The sequence below is a fragment of the Oncorhynchus gorbuscha genome, linkage group LG02 (genome assembly GCF_021184085.1).
Source record: "Oncorhynchus gorbuscha isolate QuinsamMale2020 ecotype Even-year linkage group LG02, OgorEven_v1.0, whole genome shotgun sequence".
Lineage (NCBI taxonomy): Eukaryota > Metazoa > Chordata > Actinopteri > Salmoniformes > Salmonidae > Oncorhynchus > Oncorhynchus gorbuscha.
Window position 1 is genome coordinate 24,594,911 of NC_060174.1, and position 16,639 is coordinate 24,611,549.

Consider the following 16,639-nt stretch of genomic DNA (forward strand, 5'->3'; position numbering starts at 1 on the left):
TCTGCATTCCAATTCATCCCAGAGGTGTTTGATGAGGTTGAGGCCAGGACTCTGTGCAGGCCAGTCAAGTTTTTCCACATCGATCTCGCCAAACTATTTCTGTGTGGACCTTGCTTAGTGCACAGGGGCATTGTCATGCTGAAACAGGAATGGGCCATCCCCAAACTTTTGCCACAAAGTTGGAAGCACAGAATCATCTAGAATGTCATTGTATGCTGTATCGTTAAGATTTCCCTTCACTGGAACTAAGGGGTCCAACCATGAAAATTAGCCCCAGACCGTTACACCAAGCTCCACCTGTTGGCACTAAGCATAAAGGGAAGTTAGCGTTTTCCTGATATCCTCCAAACCCAGATTCGTCCGTCAGACTAACAGATGTTGAAGTGTGATTCATCACTCCAGAGAGAGCATTTCCACTGCTCCAGAGTCCAATAGCGACGAGCTTTACACCACTCCAGCCGACCCTTGGCATTGTGCATGGTGATCTTAGGCTTGTGAGCGGCTGCTCATCCATAGAAACCCATTTCATGAAGCTCCTGACGAACAGTTCTTGTGCTGACGTTGCTTCCAGTGGCAGTTTGGAACTCGGTAGCGAGTGTTGCAACTGAGGACAAACAACATGAATGCGCTACGAGCTTCAGCACTCGGCAGCCCGTTCTGTGAGATAGTGTCAACTATCAATTGGTGGCTGAGCCGTTGTTTCTCCTGGACATTTCCACTTCACAATAACATCAGGGCAGAAATTTGACAAACTGACTTGTTGGATAGGTGGCATCCTATGTCGGTGCCACTTTGAAAGTCACTGAGCTCTTCAGTAAAGCTATTCAGGTGCTTTTACACCTGCATTGTTTGCTGTTTGGGGTTTTAGGCTGGGTTTCTGTACAGCACTTTGAGATATCAGCTGATGTACGAAGGGCTATATAAATACATTTTATTTGATTTGATTCTACACCCAATGTTTGTCTATGGAGATTGCATGGCTGTGTGCTCGATTTATCACCTGACAGCAACGGGAGTGGCTGAAATAGCCGAATCCAGAAATTTGAAGGGGTGTCCACATACCTTTGTGTGTATGTATAGTCTATTCACTCTGTCCAGCTTGCTAACAGTCATTGAAATGAATGCTAGACAGTCAGGGAGCATCATACATTTAAAAAACTATGGATTGTGGACAAGTCTTAGCAAATTTTGACTGTGAGGAAATATAAGACATTTGAAGCGCGGCCCTCCATACCTCGGTGAAAACCGAATGCTAACCGCAAGGCAAAATTAGTTTGACACCTCTGGGTTACTATCTATAAGATGGAGTTTATGATCAGTAGTCAGACATCAGAATGCAAGGGAGATTGCTTATTCCTTATAGCTGGAATCCTTAGTTGCTACATCCATTTTTGGACTTATAAATTAAGAATATATATAGAATATATTGATTCTCGAAGACTATAACTTATAAATGCCTCATAAGCTTAGTTCGACTGTCATACCCCATCAGAACCCAAAATACATGTTTTTTATAACAATGTTTGTAAACAATACACATGTTAAAAAAAACACACACTGAATAGCCACAAAACACGGTTAAATCTATAATGTTGATATCATAGATGGTCAGTCCTTGCAACCATAGCTCTGCCAATAAATTTGAGAGTGGTTACACTTCTCCAGGACCATACCTCATCTTTTTAACAAAACACAAGCGAGGTTACTGCTTTTTTATCGTTTCAATTAAGGATTCTAGCTTGAATTCTAGCTTTGTAATAATTGTCCACATATACTGTAAAATACCACTAGTCTACTTTACAGGAGAATGTGACAAAGCAAAAACTCATTTTTAGAAATGTTTGCAAATGTATTAAAAATAAAAACAGAAATATATTATTTACATAAGTATTCAGACCCTTTGCTATGAGACTTGAAATTGAGCTCAGGTGCATCCTGTTTCCATTGATAATCCTTGAGATGTTTCTACAACTTAATTGGAGTCCACCTGTGGTAAATTCAATTGATTGGACATGATTTGGAAAGGCACCTACCCTACCTGTCTATATAAGGTCCCACAGTTGACAGTGTATGTCAGAGCAAAAACCAAGTCATGAGGTCGAAGAAATTGTCCTTAGAGCTCCGAGACGGGATTGTGTCGAGGCACATATCTGGAGAAGTGTACCAAAAAATGTCTGCAGCATTGAAGGTTCCCAAGAACACAGTGGCCTCCATCAATCTTAAATGGAAGAAGTTTGGAACCACCAATACACTTCCTAGAGCTGGCTGCCCGACCAAACTGAGCAATCTGCGGAGAAGGGCCTTGGTCAGGGAGGTGACCTAGAACCCGATGGTCACACAGACAGAGCTCCAGAGTTCGTCTGTGGAGTTGGGAGAACCTTCCAGAAGTACAACCATCTCTGCAGCACTCCACCAATCAGGCCTTTATGGTAGATTGGCCAGACAGAAGTGACTCCTCAGTAAAAGGCACATGACAGCCCACTTGGAGTTTGCCAAAAAGCACCCAAAGGACCCTCAGGCCATGAGAAATAAGATTCTCTGGTCTGATGAAACCAAAATTGAACTCTTGGCCTGAATGCTAAGCGTCACATCTGGAAGAAACCTGGCACCATCCCTACGGTGAAGCATGGTTGTGGCAGCATCATGCTGTGGGGATGTGTTTCAGCGACAGGGACTGGGAGACTAGTCAGGATTGAGGGGAAGATGAACGGAGCCAAGTACAGAGAGATCCTGAAGAGAGATCCTGAAAACCTGCTCCTGAGCACTCTGGACCACAGACTGGGGCAAAGGTTCACCTTCCAACAGGACAATGACCTTAAGCACATAGCCAAGACAATGCAGGAGTGACTCTGGGACAAGCCTCTTAATGTCCTTGAGTGGCCCAGCCAGAGCCCAGACTTGAACCTGATCGAACATCTCTGGAGAGACCTGAAAATCGCTGTGCATAGACACTCCCCATCCAACCTGACAGAGCTTGAGAGGATCTGCAGAGAAGAATGGGAGAAACTCCCCAAATACAGGTGTGCCAAGCTTGTAGTGTCATACCCAAGAAGACTCAAGGCTGTAATCGGTGCTTCAAAAAGGTGCTTCAACAATGTACTGAGTAAAAGGGTTTGAATACTTATGTAAATGTGATATCTGTTGTTGTTTTTTAATACATTTGCAAAAAAATTCTAAAAACCTGGTTTTGCTTTGTCATTATGGGGTATTGTGTGTAAATTGATTAAAACATTTTTTATTTTAAAAAAATCTTTATCAATCTTAGAATAAGGCTGTAACGTAACAAAATGTGGAAAAATTCAAGGGGTCTGAATACTTTCCAAATCCACTGTACATGTAACTTAGATGCACATAAAGAATTCATAGCACAATTTGAGGAATAAAATGTAATTAAACGTTGTCTGCATATAAAAGCTAAATAGTGGTGTAACAAGGTGCTTGACAACATCTGCAGCATTCATGGGCTGACTGTGATCTGAATATTTGCATTCTGTACATGCATTGGAGAGTGAGCTGAATATTGGCTCCATCAAACAGCAAACACAGTGTTTGCGATGTGCAATTTGATAAATACAAACTTTGAAGTGGAATTGGTTATCACAACGTACAATGGACAGTGAGCTGAATTGAGGTGTTGGCCATCCCCACTTTGTTCTCTGCTATACAGGTCAGCATGTAGAAGTTGTCATCACGACTCACGTTGAACAGGGTCAGATTGATGGAGTGGACATTGGGCCAGTACACAGTGGACTGGAACAGAGCAGGAGAGAAAGAGAGAGGATTGAGTGATACAGTAGGATAAATATAAAGGTGCTTGACAACCTCATAGCATAGCGGCAGACAAACTCCATTAAGGATTTTAGATGTAATATTCTGCATGTTAAACATTTCCAGGGTTTCAGAAAGCTGTGAAATTAGAAACACACAATTGGACATGGACATTCTCTATTGCACAACAACTGAATTTCATAAATAACTACAATCTAAATGGCACTGACCCTGAAGTTGTACTGTAGCTAACACAAACTCCAAGGTCACAAGCCAGGTAGTTTCTGCAGCTAGATATACACAAATCACAATGGTACATTACATGACCAAAAGTATGTGGAGACCTGCTTGTCGAACATCTCATTCCAAAATCATTGGTATTAATATGGCTTGGTCCCCCCTTTGCTATTATAACAGCCTCCACTCTTCTGGGAAGGCTTTCCACTAGATGTTGGAACATTACTACTGGGACTTGCTTCCATTCAGCCATAAGAGCATTAGTGAGGTCATGCACTGATGCTGGGAGATTAAGCCTGGCTTGCAGTCTCCGTTCCAATTTATCCCAAAGGTGTTCAATGAGGTTGATGCCAGGGCTTTGTGCAGGCCAGTCAAGTTCTTCCACACTAGTTTCAACAAATCATTTCTGTATGGACCTCGCTTTGTGCACTGTCATGTATGGACCACACTTTGGGCATTGTCATGCTGAAACAGGAAAGGGCCTTCCCAAAACTGTTGCCACAAAGTTGGAAGCACATACTCGTCTAGAATGTCATTGTATGCTGTAGCATTAAGATTTCCATTCACTGGGAGCCAGAACCATGAAAAACAGCTCCAGACCATTATTCCTCCACCAAACTTTACATTTGGCACTATGCATTGGGTCAGGTAACATTGTCCTGGTATCCGCCAAAAAACAAATTTGTCCGTCGGACTGCCAAATGGTGAAGTGTGATTCATCACTACAGATAACGCGTTTCCACTGCTCCAGAGTCCTTTGGCAGCGAGCTTCACACCACTGCAGCCAACGCTTGGCATTGCAGGTGATCTTAGACTTTTGTGCATCTGCTCGGCCATGAAAATCCATTTCATAAAGCTCACGCCAAAAAGTTATTGTGCTGACGTTGCTTACAGAGGCAGTTTGGAACTCGGTAGTGAGTGTTGCAACCGAGGGCAGGACATTTTTACGCGCTACGCGCTTCAACATTCAGCGGTCCCTTTCTGTGAGCTTGTGTGGCCTACCACTTCGCGGCTGAGCCGTTGTCACTCTTAGACGTTTCCACTTCACAACAACAGCGCTTACAGTTGACAGCAGCTCTAGCAGGGCGTAAATTTGACGAACTGACTTGTTGGAAAGGTGGCCTCCTATGACGGTGCCACATTGAAAGTCACTGAGCTCTTCAGTAAAGGCCAGTAAGTAAGTAAGGCCATTCTGCTGACAATGGAGACTGCATTGCTGTGTGCTCGATTTTCGACACCTGTCAGCAATGGGTGTGGCTGAAATAGCTAAATCCACTGATAAGGCGTGTCCACATACTTTAGTATAAATAGTGTACAATCCAGTGATCAATAGAATCACAGAGTGCATTGTGTGTCCCCTGGTTTGTCCCCTAGCCCACCTGGTGAGTGTTGATGGAGTGGAGGTCAATGACGGTCCAGTCCACCTCAGGTAGGGGGGATCCAGATCCATTACAGGTGATGGTGACTCTGTCCCCCTCAACAACCGTGAGGTTAAAGTGTGTCACACTGATGTCCGGCAGGTCTGAGAGACAGAGAGAGAAAAGGGGAGAGAGGGAGGGAAAGAGAGAGAGAGAGAGACAGAGAGAGAGACAGAGAGGGAATACAATAGAACCTAGACACAGCACACTTGAAATTCTCACTGAGACACTTTGAGCTATTGTGCATTCTATTTGGGAAAGGGAAAGGAAGGAACAAGCAGAGTTTCAGAACAGTGAGTTGTCATGACTCTTTTTGACCGGCTGTCATGAGATGAGTTATGACAGGCGTTTAGGTCACTCTTAAGAATTCGATGTGAATAGTCTCGGCTCTATGACAGCCATTCCAAGTAAAGTGCTCCCTATTATTCTACCATGGGATGATTGAGGAGTGTGAAGCAGGGAACGTGGCGCCAGTGGTTCGTACCACAGAGTGAGATATTCATAGCCTGCAGAGGGATCTTGAAGGCTCCGTTGTTGCAGAAGAGTTGCTGGGTGTTCAGGCCAGCCTCCCCTCGCTGCTGCCACAGCTGAATCCAGCGGATATCACAGCCACACTCAAACACCACTTCTTCCAGCCTCCTGTGGAGAGGGAGGGAGGGAGGGGGAGAGAGAGAGAGAGAGAGAGAGAGAGAGAGAGAGAGAGAGAGAGAGAGAGAGAGAGAGAGAGAGAGAGAGAGAGAGAGAGAGAGAGAGAGAGAGAGAGAGAGAGAGAATAAAAAATGTATGTTGAGAAACAACACTATGCATCTGTGGTCATTTACCGTCAGGACAGGCAGAAGTAGGTGTAGGACAGTCTTATCCTCCAGACCAGCCCCAAACAGTCATCACACCGTGCCTGGGAAGGAACTGGAGACCCTCCATCTCATCTCCAGGCCAGGATGTCTTGCTCCCAGACAGACTAAATAACTTTTTTACTTGCTTTGAGTACAATAGGCTGCAGGCCCAGACGGCATCCCCAGCCGCGTCCTCAGAGCATGCGCAGACCAGCTGGCTGGTGTGTTTACGGACATATTCAATCAACCCTTATCCCAGTCTGCTGTTCCCACATGCTTCAAGAAGGCCACCATTGTTCCTGTTCCCAAGAAAGCTAAGGTAACTGAGCTAAACGTCTACCGCCCCGTAGCACTCACTTCCATCACCATGAAGTGCTTTGAGAGACTAGTCAAGGACCATATCACCTCCACCCTACCTGACACCATAGACCCACTCCAATTTGCTTTCCGCCCCAATAGGTCCACAGACGACGCAATATCAACCACACTGCACACTGCCCTAACCCATCTGGACAAGAGGAATACCTATGTGAGAATAGTGTTCATCGACTACAGCTCAGCATTTAACACCATAGTACCCTCCAAACTCGTCATCAAGCTCGAGACCCTGGGTCTTGATCCCGCCCTGTGCAACTGGGTACTGGATTTCCTGACGGGCCGCCCCCAGGTGGTGAGGGTAGGTAACAACATCTCCACCCCGCTGATCCTCAACACTGGGGCCCCACAAGGGTGCGTTCTGAGCCCTCTCCTGTACTCCCTTTTCACCCACGACTGTGTGGCCATGCACGCCTCCAACTCAATCATCAAGTTTGCGGACAACACTACAGTGGTAGGCTTGATTACCAACAACGACGAGACGGCCTACAGGGAGGAGGTGAGGGCCCTCGGAGTGTGGTGTCAGGAAAATAACCTCACACTCAATGTCAACAAAACAAAGGAGATGATTGTGGACTTCGGGAAACAGCAGAGGGAATACCCCCCTATCCAAATCGACGGGACAGTAGTGGAGAGGGTAAGTTCCTCGGCATACACATCACGGACAAACTGAATTGGTCCACCCACACAGACAGCTTTGTGAAGAAGGCGCAGCAGTGCGACTTCAACCTCAGGAGGCTGAAGAAATTTGGCTTGTCACCAAAAGCACTCACAAACTTCTACAGATGCACAATCGAGAGCATCCTGTCGGGCTGTATCACCGCCTGGTATGGCAACTGCTCCGCCCACAACCGTAAGGCTCTCCAGAGGGTAGTGAGGTCTGCACAACGCATCACCGGGGGCAAACTACCTGCCCTCCAGGACACCTACACCACTCGATGTCACAGGAAGGCCATAAAGATCATCAAGGACAACAACCAGCCGAGCCACTGCCTGTTCACCCCGCTATCATCCAGAAGGCGGGGTCAGTACAGGTGCATCGAAGCAGGGACCGAGAGACTGAAAAACAGGTTCTATCTCAAGGCCATTAGACTGTTAAACAGCCACCACTAACATTGAGTGGCTGCTGCCAACATACTGACTCAACTCCAGCCACTTTAATAATGGAAATTGATGGAAATAGATGTAAAAATGTATCACTAGCCACTTTAAACAATGCCACTTAATATAATGTTTACATACTCTACATTACTCATCTGATATGTATATGTATATACTGTACTCTATATCATCTACTGCATCTTGCCATCTTTATGTAATACATGTGTCACTAGCCACTTTAAACTATGCCACTTTATGTTTATATACCCTACATTACTCATCTCATATGTATATACTGTACTCTATACCATATACTGCATCTTGCCTATGTCGTTCTGTACCATCACTCATTCATATATCTTTATGTACATATTCTTTTTCCCTTTACACTTGTGTGTATAAGGTAGTAGTTGTGGAATTGTTAGGTTAGATTACTCTTTGGTAATTACTGAATTGTCGGAACTAGAAGCACAAGCATTTCGCTACACTCCCATTAACATCTGCTAACCATGTGTATGTGACACATTTTTTGATTTGATTTGGCTAACCGTAGGCTGGGGCTGGAAGCGGGTGGATATGATTTGGACTTAGCAACTTCCCTCAACAAACACAGGCCCTGCACCAGCCCTGGCTAAATCAATATTGTCACATTAATGTGAACGACACGGATGACAAATTTGAAAATGATAGCAGGGAAGAGCTAAAGGTCTTCTTTGTAGAACCACCCAGAGCAAATACACTTTTAAATTCATGTGCTTTGGTGGGTGACCGTGAATTTCAATATTGAAAATAGAATATCACAGTGCTTGAGCATGAGCACATACTGTACAGTAAGACTCACATTATTTTAACAAAGGATTAATGAGGGTTGGAGAACAGGAGGGGTGTGATGTTCATACCCTGTGATGCTCAAAACATTAATAATGATTTGAATTATTAATCATAATTATCCCCTTAAACAACACGCCTTACACACTCCCACCCACGACCCCCCTTTCCAGATCTTCACACCCAGGCAGCTCCTGTGATGAGGTGTGTGGTTCTGATGACACAGACTGGGTATCACTGTTAGCTCTACTGCTTCAAACAAGCCTTTATACGACATCATGTCGTTTCCTCTATTTAAGATACATTTGTCCAGACATTTCTTATTCATTAAGATAAGGAGAATGGGTCAAATGAATAGTCCTCACAATGCTCATATGTGAATAAAATAGTGAACGTGCCCATTGTATTCTTTCTGTCTTTCATCCACATGGTAAAACTACTTTACACTTTTGACATCTTTCCTGACATTATTATCACATTTGTTATATTTGTCCATGGACCAGAGAAGACTATGAAGTGGCAGTTAGCATGTCTAATCCCTTTAGTTCCACATGATGTGCACCCTGCTTCCTGCTGCCTGCTGCCTGCTTCCTCCTGCCTGGGTCTCTGAGGGCCTAGTGGGTAGTACAGCGCAGCACACTAGATCCAACATATGGAAAGAGAGATAAAACACCTGGACCTGGAGGACATTTCATTAACATGATCTTAGCTAGCTGTGTGCTTGTATACTTATTGATTCACCAGTTGACAAAAGAGAGATAACCTTTCTGACTTACAAGATGGGGTCAGAGTTTGCGCGTGAAAAGTGGAGTGTGCATGCCAAATGAACATCGCAGCCATCGCTATACACTACGTAACACGCAGGTCTGGATGGGGGGGGAGAGTCACTCACAGAGACTTTTTCTGTTGTCTCCTCTGGTTGGTAGATGGCCTTTTTGTATTACCATCACAACATACCTTTGAAAATATGTACTTAATTAACAACATAGAGACAATAAACTGAGGATAGCATGATATAAAGATAAAGCCCAAGGGGGGTTTGGCCACAGCACTGACTGATTATGGCCTGTGAGAATATCCATTTGCATATCTTCTACTAACCTGAATAAAACATCAAATTAACCTTTGGAAAGGTCAAGGTGGCATGCAGCTAGGAACACACATGGGAGTCCAGTAGCCTATATGCTGAGCTGAGAATGGCAAGTCACATATAACTTAATCATGGTTATGTATTATACATTAGTATCTGCTTTAAAATGGCTAACTTAGCATGCGACAGGTACGGAGGGACATTGGATACAATATGTGACAACAGAGAAATGCATACATAAATAATTTTTTGCCTCTTTTGTACAGTATTGTACATGGAATTATGCGTAGGGAGGTGTGGCCTGAATACAAATAGCTCCCATTTTCAAGGTGGACTGGGAATTGATCAGCCTGCCACATACACTTACCAGGATAAATGAGACACAAGGGTTTTTCATCAGTTAAAGGTAAAGTTGGTGATGCCCAATTTAACAAGGTCCCTATAGTATGTGAGTGTTCAGTAAGTGGCAATAGCTATGGTAGATATAAAAGATTGCCCATTAAATACACTGTACGGTATTCTCTAGGCAAGCTGGCTAAATGTTAATGTTATCTGTATACATTTGATAACGAGTTAGGCCATATTTGGTAAAATCCCAGTACAGGATTTATACAGTCTCCCTGGCTAGATTTTCATCAAACACCAACAGAGAAAGACCATGGAGGAGCTGAACACTGCAACAAAGGAATATTGCAAAATCAAATGACGATGACATCAAATATTTACTGACCTGCAATAATCTATATATGCAGTTGGAGAAATCAATATCAGTTCACAGATGTGGACCATATTGGAGAAATCAATATCAGCTTACAGATGTGGACCATATTGGAGAAATTAATCTCAGTTTACAGATGTGGACCATATTGGAGAAATCAATCTCCGTTTACAGATGTGGACCATATTGGAGAAATCAATCTCCGTTTACAGATGTGGACCATATTGGAGAAATCAATCTCAGTTTACAGATGTGTACCATATTGGAGAAATCAATCTCAGTTTACAAATGTGGACCATATTGGAGTAATCAATATCAGTTCATAGATGTGGACCATATTGGAGAAATCAATCTCAGTTTACAGATGTGGACCATATTGGAGAAATCAATTTCAGTTTACAAATGTGGACCATATTGGAGAAATCAATCTCAGTTTACAGATGTGCCTACACTGCTCTCAAGATCTCCAGTACGCCTTCACGGTCTAGCCCATCCTGTGCCACCTCCACACACCAGTGCTCCGGTAGCAGCTCCCCGCACCAGGCTTCCTGTGCGTTTCCTCGATCCAGAACCACCAGTTCCAGCACCACTCACCAGGCCTCCAGTGCACCTCATCTGCCCAGCGCCGCCAGTGCTCCCAGTCTGCCCAGCGCCGCCAGTGCTCCCAGTCTGCCCAGCGCCGCCAGTGCTCCCAGTCTGCCCAGCGCCGCCAGTGCCGCCAGTCAGCCCAGCGGCGCCAGACAACCAGTCTCTTCCAGATCTGCCCGACAACCAGTCTCTTCCAGATCTGCCAGCCAGCCAGGATTTACCGGAGCCTACTACCTGCCTGAGCTTCCACTCAGTACTGGGCTTCCTTTCAGTACTGGGCTTCCTCTCAGTACTGGGCTTCCTCTCAGTACTGGGCTTCCTCTCAGTACTGGGCTTCCTCTCAGTACTGGGCTGCCCCTCAGTCCCGGGCTGCCTCTGTCCTGAGATGCCCCTCTGTTCTGTGATGCCCCTCTGTGCTGAGCTGCCCCTCTGTCCTGAGATGCCCCTTTGTCCCGAGCTGCCCCTCTGTCCCGAGCTGCCCCTCTGTCCCGAGATGCCCCTCTGTCACGAGCTGCTCCTCAGTTATGTGGGGATCTGGGTGAGGACTATTAGGCCATGGTCGGCGGAGAAGGTGGATTATCCCAGGACGCGAATGGGAGGAAATAGGACATTAATGGAGGGGGTCCACGTCCCGAGCCAGAACCGCCACCATGGACAGACGCCCACCCGGACCCTCCCTATGCTCTTGAGGTGCGTCCGGGAGTCCGCACCTTAGGTAGGGGGTTCTGTCACGCCTTGGTCATTTTATTTTGTGTTTCTCGTTATATATTTTGGTCAGGCCAGGGTGTGACATGGGTTTATGTGTTGGGTTCGTATTGGGGTTGTATTAGCATTGGGATTGTGTATGATTAGGGGTGTGTCTAGTTAGGCTTGGCTGCCTGAGGCGGTTCTCAATTGGAGTCAGGTGATTCTCGTTGTCTCGGATTGGGAACCGTATTTAGGTAGCCTGAGTTCACTTTGTAATTTGTGGGTGTTTGTTCCTGTCTTTGTGTAGTAGTCACCAGATAGGCTGTAATAAGTTTCACGTTCCGTTCTGTTGTTTTTGTATTTAGTATTTCAGTTATTTCATGTACCGCGATTCAGTTCATTAAAGTCATGAGTAACCAACACGCTGCATTTCGGTCCGACTCTCTTCTTTCAACAGACGAGCGCCGTTACACAAATGTGGACCATATTGGAGAAAACAATCTCAGTTTACAGATGTGGACCATTTGGAGAAATCAATCTCAGTTTACAGATGTGGACCATATTGGAGAAATCAATATCAGTTTACAGATGTGGACCATATTGGAGAAATCAATCTCAGTTTACAGATGTGAACCATATTGGAGAAATCAATCTTAGTTTACAAATGTGGACCATATTGGAGAAAACAATCTCAGTTTACAGATGTGGACCATTTGGAGAAATTAATCTCAGTTTACAGATGTGGACCATATTGGAGAAATCAATCTCAGTTTACAGATGTGGACCATATTGGAGAAATCAATATCAGTTTACAGATGTGGACCATATTGGAGAAATCAATCTCAGTTTACAGATGTGGACCATATTGGAGAAATCAATCTCAGTTTACAGATGTGGACCATATTGGAGAAATCCAATAACATTTCTCTAACATAACCAATTATGTTGGGGTTTTTTTGTTTGGGGGGGGGGGGGTAATTATTTGAAAGGCTGAGATTATTCTATCCACATGCATACAACTAAATTGAATTTAGGTGATCTCCCCACACGGTGCAGTGAATATATCAATGATCTGGCATAGCCAAGGGGGAGGATTAAGCCCAAATGAAGAGCAGTGGCTAATTAAAGGCAGTGAATATGAATACAGTAGGGGCCAGGGATGTAAACCCCTACCTTCCTCCTCCTAGATTACAGAACCATGAGGTAGACAGCAGGCTTCTCTCTTATTGGTCTCATTACCTTTCCGGTGACATCTCAAACATTCTTGGAGCCAGGGATTGAATTGGCTTCCCTTGCACTGTTAATCTGATCCCCATATGAGAGGCCATTGCATAATAACATGGTAATTACAGATTTAAGTCCACCTGTCCCCATAATCTATTTATTAATCAAACTGAGTTTCACGTAGAATTCATGCTCAGCCCATCAGATAAGCAACTGGGACATTTACAGTTATCTTCTTCACTTTTGAGAAGTTATGCAGTTTAACAAAAAAATGCCCAGAATAAAGACTTCTTCAGAAAATACTATACATGAATGATGTACAAAAAATGTAACTATCTATGACAATGAACAAAGGCAGAACAGACATCTCCCTATGCGTCAAGCTCAAATTGCACATAATTATTTTCAAATGTGGACAAAATTGCCAACTCCAAAGCATGGTAAAATACATATCTCTTTCGATCCATATGGATGATGTGGGCCAAACAAAGAACAAGATGTCTGAAGACACGCTATGTTCTGGTTATACATCCTTATATGAATTGTTTTGTTGATTCTGATACAGTGACAACATGCTGTCAATCTGTCACTGGTTCTGAAAGCAAACTGGGGGTGGAAAGAGTTGTCAATGATCCCCATTCTAAATGACATGCGTGGATGCTGGTCTGCAGTACTGCTGGGGGAAAGTGATGCTCAGTCAGGCATGAGAGCTGTTTCAACAACCACAACCAGTCACAGAAGTGGTAGAAGGAGAAAGGAAGGAAGGAAGGAAGGAAGGAAGGAAGGAAGGAAGGAAGGAAGGAAGGAAGGAAGGAAGGAAGGAAGGAAGGAAGGAAGGAAGGAAGGAAGGAAGGAAGGAAGGAAGGAAGGAAGGAAGGAAGGAAGGAAGGAAGGAAGGAAGGAAGGAAGGAAGGAAGGAAGGAAGGAAGGAAGGAAGGGGGGTGAAGGTGTGGGAGACGAGGTGAGATATACTTCTCAATGTGTTGGTGAGTAAAACAGTGTTGTGGCCTGGGCTGATGCCCTGGTATATGTATCAAATGGCCAAGCAGGCAGACACTGGTAGGCAGCACTGGTTATATTGAGCTCCTTGACCAAGCCTTGGTGTCAATGTCTCCACTGTGACAGAGAGCTGTAAGGGTGTTCTGAATGCCTAACACAGAGCAGACACACAGCCTGCCACGCCATGTTGTCGGTCCACACTTGGTTACTCCCAAGCTTACTGCAAGCTCGGTTTTCCATCTAAAATCCAGATTTCATAGAGATGGATATTCCCTCCAGTCAATTCCTGGCTAACAAGTACTGTATAGAAAATGCACGAGTCTCATCTTCAATGACCAAGAGATGCATTTATCCCTGAAACACATGCTAACGTACGATGACAAAATGATAACAAATGAGTAAAGAATCAGAAGGGATGGCAGGGAACACCAATCAATAACAGCGACATCATGATGAGTGCATGAACATTTCTACATACAGTACATTAACCTTGTTCCCTCCAGTCCTCTTTGCTGAGCAGCTTATTATCTCTATCCGCTGAGCGACCACCTCAGGCTAACAATCAATATTACAGCAGAATTGGTATTATTCAGTGAATGCAGGTCTACATCTCCAGCTATGTGCGGAGCGGCATATGTTTGCCTCTGCATTCGCTTTGATCTTGGTAGAATGAATAATATCAGCCTCATGTCACAGTTGTGTCCAAACAATACCCTGTTATTTCTTCTTTTACTTCAAACCTTTCTTCTGACGAAGCTACAGTGTAGGCTTTAGAGAGTTGTTAGTTACATTTTAGTCCTGGCTTGGTGTTTGGTGTTGGGGTTTGTCTGGGTTAATTGTAGTAACCCCAAAGAGAAAGCATGGGTCATGTGTAATCATGCCAGCAGATGGACATGCCAGCTCTGAGCTTTGGGGCATGCACATGGGTGAATGACTGGCACCTAACACATTAACACAAAACACCCTGCTCTTCTTATTCCATCTCAGCTGAAAATGTGTTCCTTTCATGTTGTTAGAGCCAGAGACGCAAGAATGTGTTTTCATCAAGAATATATATATATAGTTCAGAAATGCACAATTTGAAGTTATTGCACTAGAGATAATGACAAAAGTATTTTGTAATACTCTGTGAGTTGTCTGCCTTTTACAGATTAAGGATGAGTAGCCTGCGTGCAGCCATTTCCATGACTGATCAAACTAATCAGAACAGTCCTATGAAAGGAATTGCAGGATTTAGCTATCACAGTTTAGGCTGTTATAAAGTAACACCTCATCACAGAGACACCATTGACTCCAGTGATGAATACATGGCAATTCAGACATGAAGCGATGCACACCTAATTATTTCAGGATTTTAATTAAGAGGCCGGTCATTAGAGATTCTACTCCCACGACTAATCACAGTGGACATTTTGCCTTTGTTGTCCCATCCAGGCATCCAGTCAGCAGCTGCACATTAAAATGGACATGAAATAAATGGGGATTGTGCTACTGCCCTTTCCATTCTTAATGCTGTTTCCCTTTTTCTAACCTTGTGTTGTACGCAGTTTTAGCCAGAATGAAGTGAAGTCCCAACATAAAGGAGTGGAGCAGAGTTTCTCTCTAATTGGCTGTGCCAACATTTGGATGTATAGGCATAGTTTGGCTAATGGACACCACCTGCACAGTAGTCAATGTAGGGCAAAGTATGCCAGCATGTTCCAAGATGACTTTCCCTTAATTTGGTGAGAAATGTATGTTCTTTAAAGAGACACGAAGTCACGAAGCCACGAAAACTGACATGATTGTGTTGTTTTGATCTTGCCTGATCTGACGGGTTCTTCATAATACCATTGGAAAGGAAACAGCGGTCAGAAAGCATTCTGCGGTGAGCGAGTGTTGTGCCTTTTCCTTTCCAATGATGTTAGGTTGCACCGCGACTCACGTTGGTTGAGCACCATCTACTTCTTTCCATTCTTAATGATACCAATAATGTGTCTGTTCCACTGTTTTAAAAATAGATGATCTCTTCACACTGACTAACACAGACATGTCCTGGCTGTTCATAAAGGTCTTTCTATTAAACCCATGCAGTAGAAAGGGGATCGATGACCCTCCCAGCCCCTGGCAAAACAGCTTTGTGGCCACATAGAAAATGTTTGTTGACACTAGTGAATGTGCCTTTGTGCTTGTGCTGTAAATAATATTTTATCGTATCATCATCCTTGGAGCAGCTACAACAGATTTGCCATTTAGCAATCCCCCTGCTCTGATACCATTTACAGGCCTTGTAAGTGGTTGGACTATGTGAGCAGTGTCTTTAGCCCGGCTCCCTTGGCTAAAAGACAGAGACTAAAAGAAGGTAATATTATATTTTCTTGAAGCGCTATAAAGCCCCAGAAAAGAGTTCCAGGCCACTGTGAGCCATCCATCTCATCAGGCCTGTCTTCAACCCCCAGCAGCAAGACAGATAGACACTCAATGGAAAGCCATCAGAAGAAGAGATATAAAACTGATCTTGTCTTTTATGAATGCAATATATAAGACCGAGTTAGAGTGTTGCCATCAAACATCCACGTAGAGAGGATCTCCTATGGGAAACTATTTATTGCACAGTACAGGGCCATAACTAGCAAATGTATGATTCAAATAAAACATCATGCAAGAATCTATCAAATAGGCATTATGTGAGATATAAATATAATACTGACGGGTAAAATATTTGTTATTGCAGGTTATAGAGGTTATGCGAAAGCATCTAAAGAATAAGTCATTTGGAAATACTGTAAATAAA

General features: G+C 44.0%; 1 protein-coding gene across 4 annotated transcripts in view; it reads right to left on the bottom strand.

Annotated features, from left to right (window-relative positions):
* The window catches only part of LOC123999529 (NT-3 growth factor receptor-like), a 324,982-nt gene that overhangs the window by 143,671 nt on the left and 164,672 nt on the right, over positions 1–16,639 (bottom strand). For all 4 annotated transcript variants that reach the window (XM_046305435.1, XM_046305427.1, XM_046305418.1 and 1 more), the window contains exons 5-7: positions 5,908–6,062; positions 5,385–5,527; positions 3,609–3,750 (exon numbers count right to left, since the gene is read on the bottom strand). In XM_046305435.1, coding sequence (XP_046161391.1) covers positions 3,609–3,750; positions 5,385–5,527; positions 5,908–6,062 — 440 coding nt within the window. The remainder of the gene's footprint in view (positions 1–3,608; positions 3,751–5,384; positions 5,528–5,907; positions 6,063–16,639) is intronic.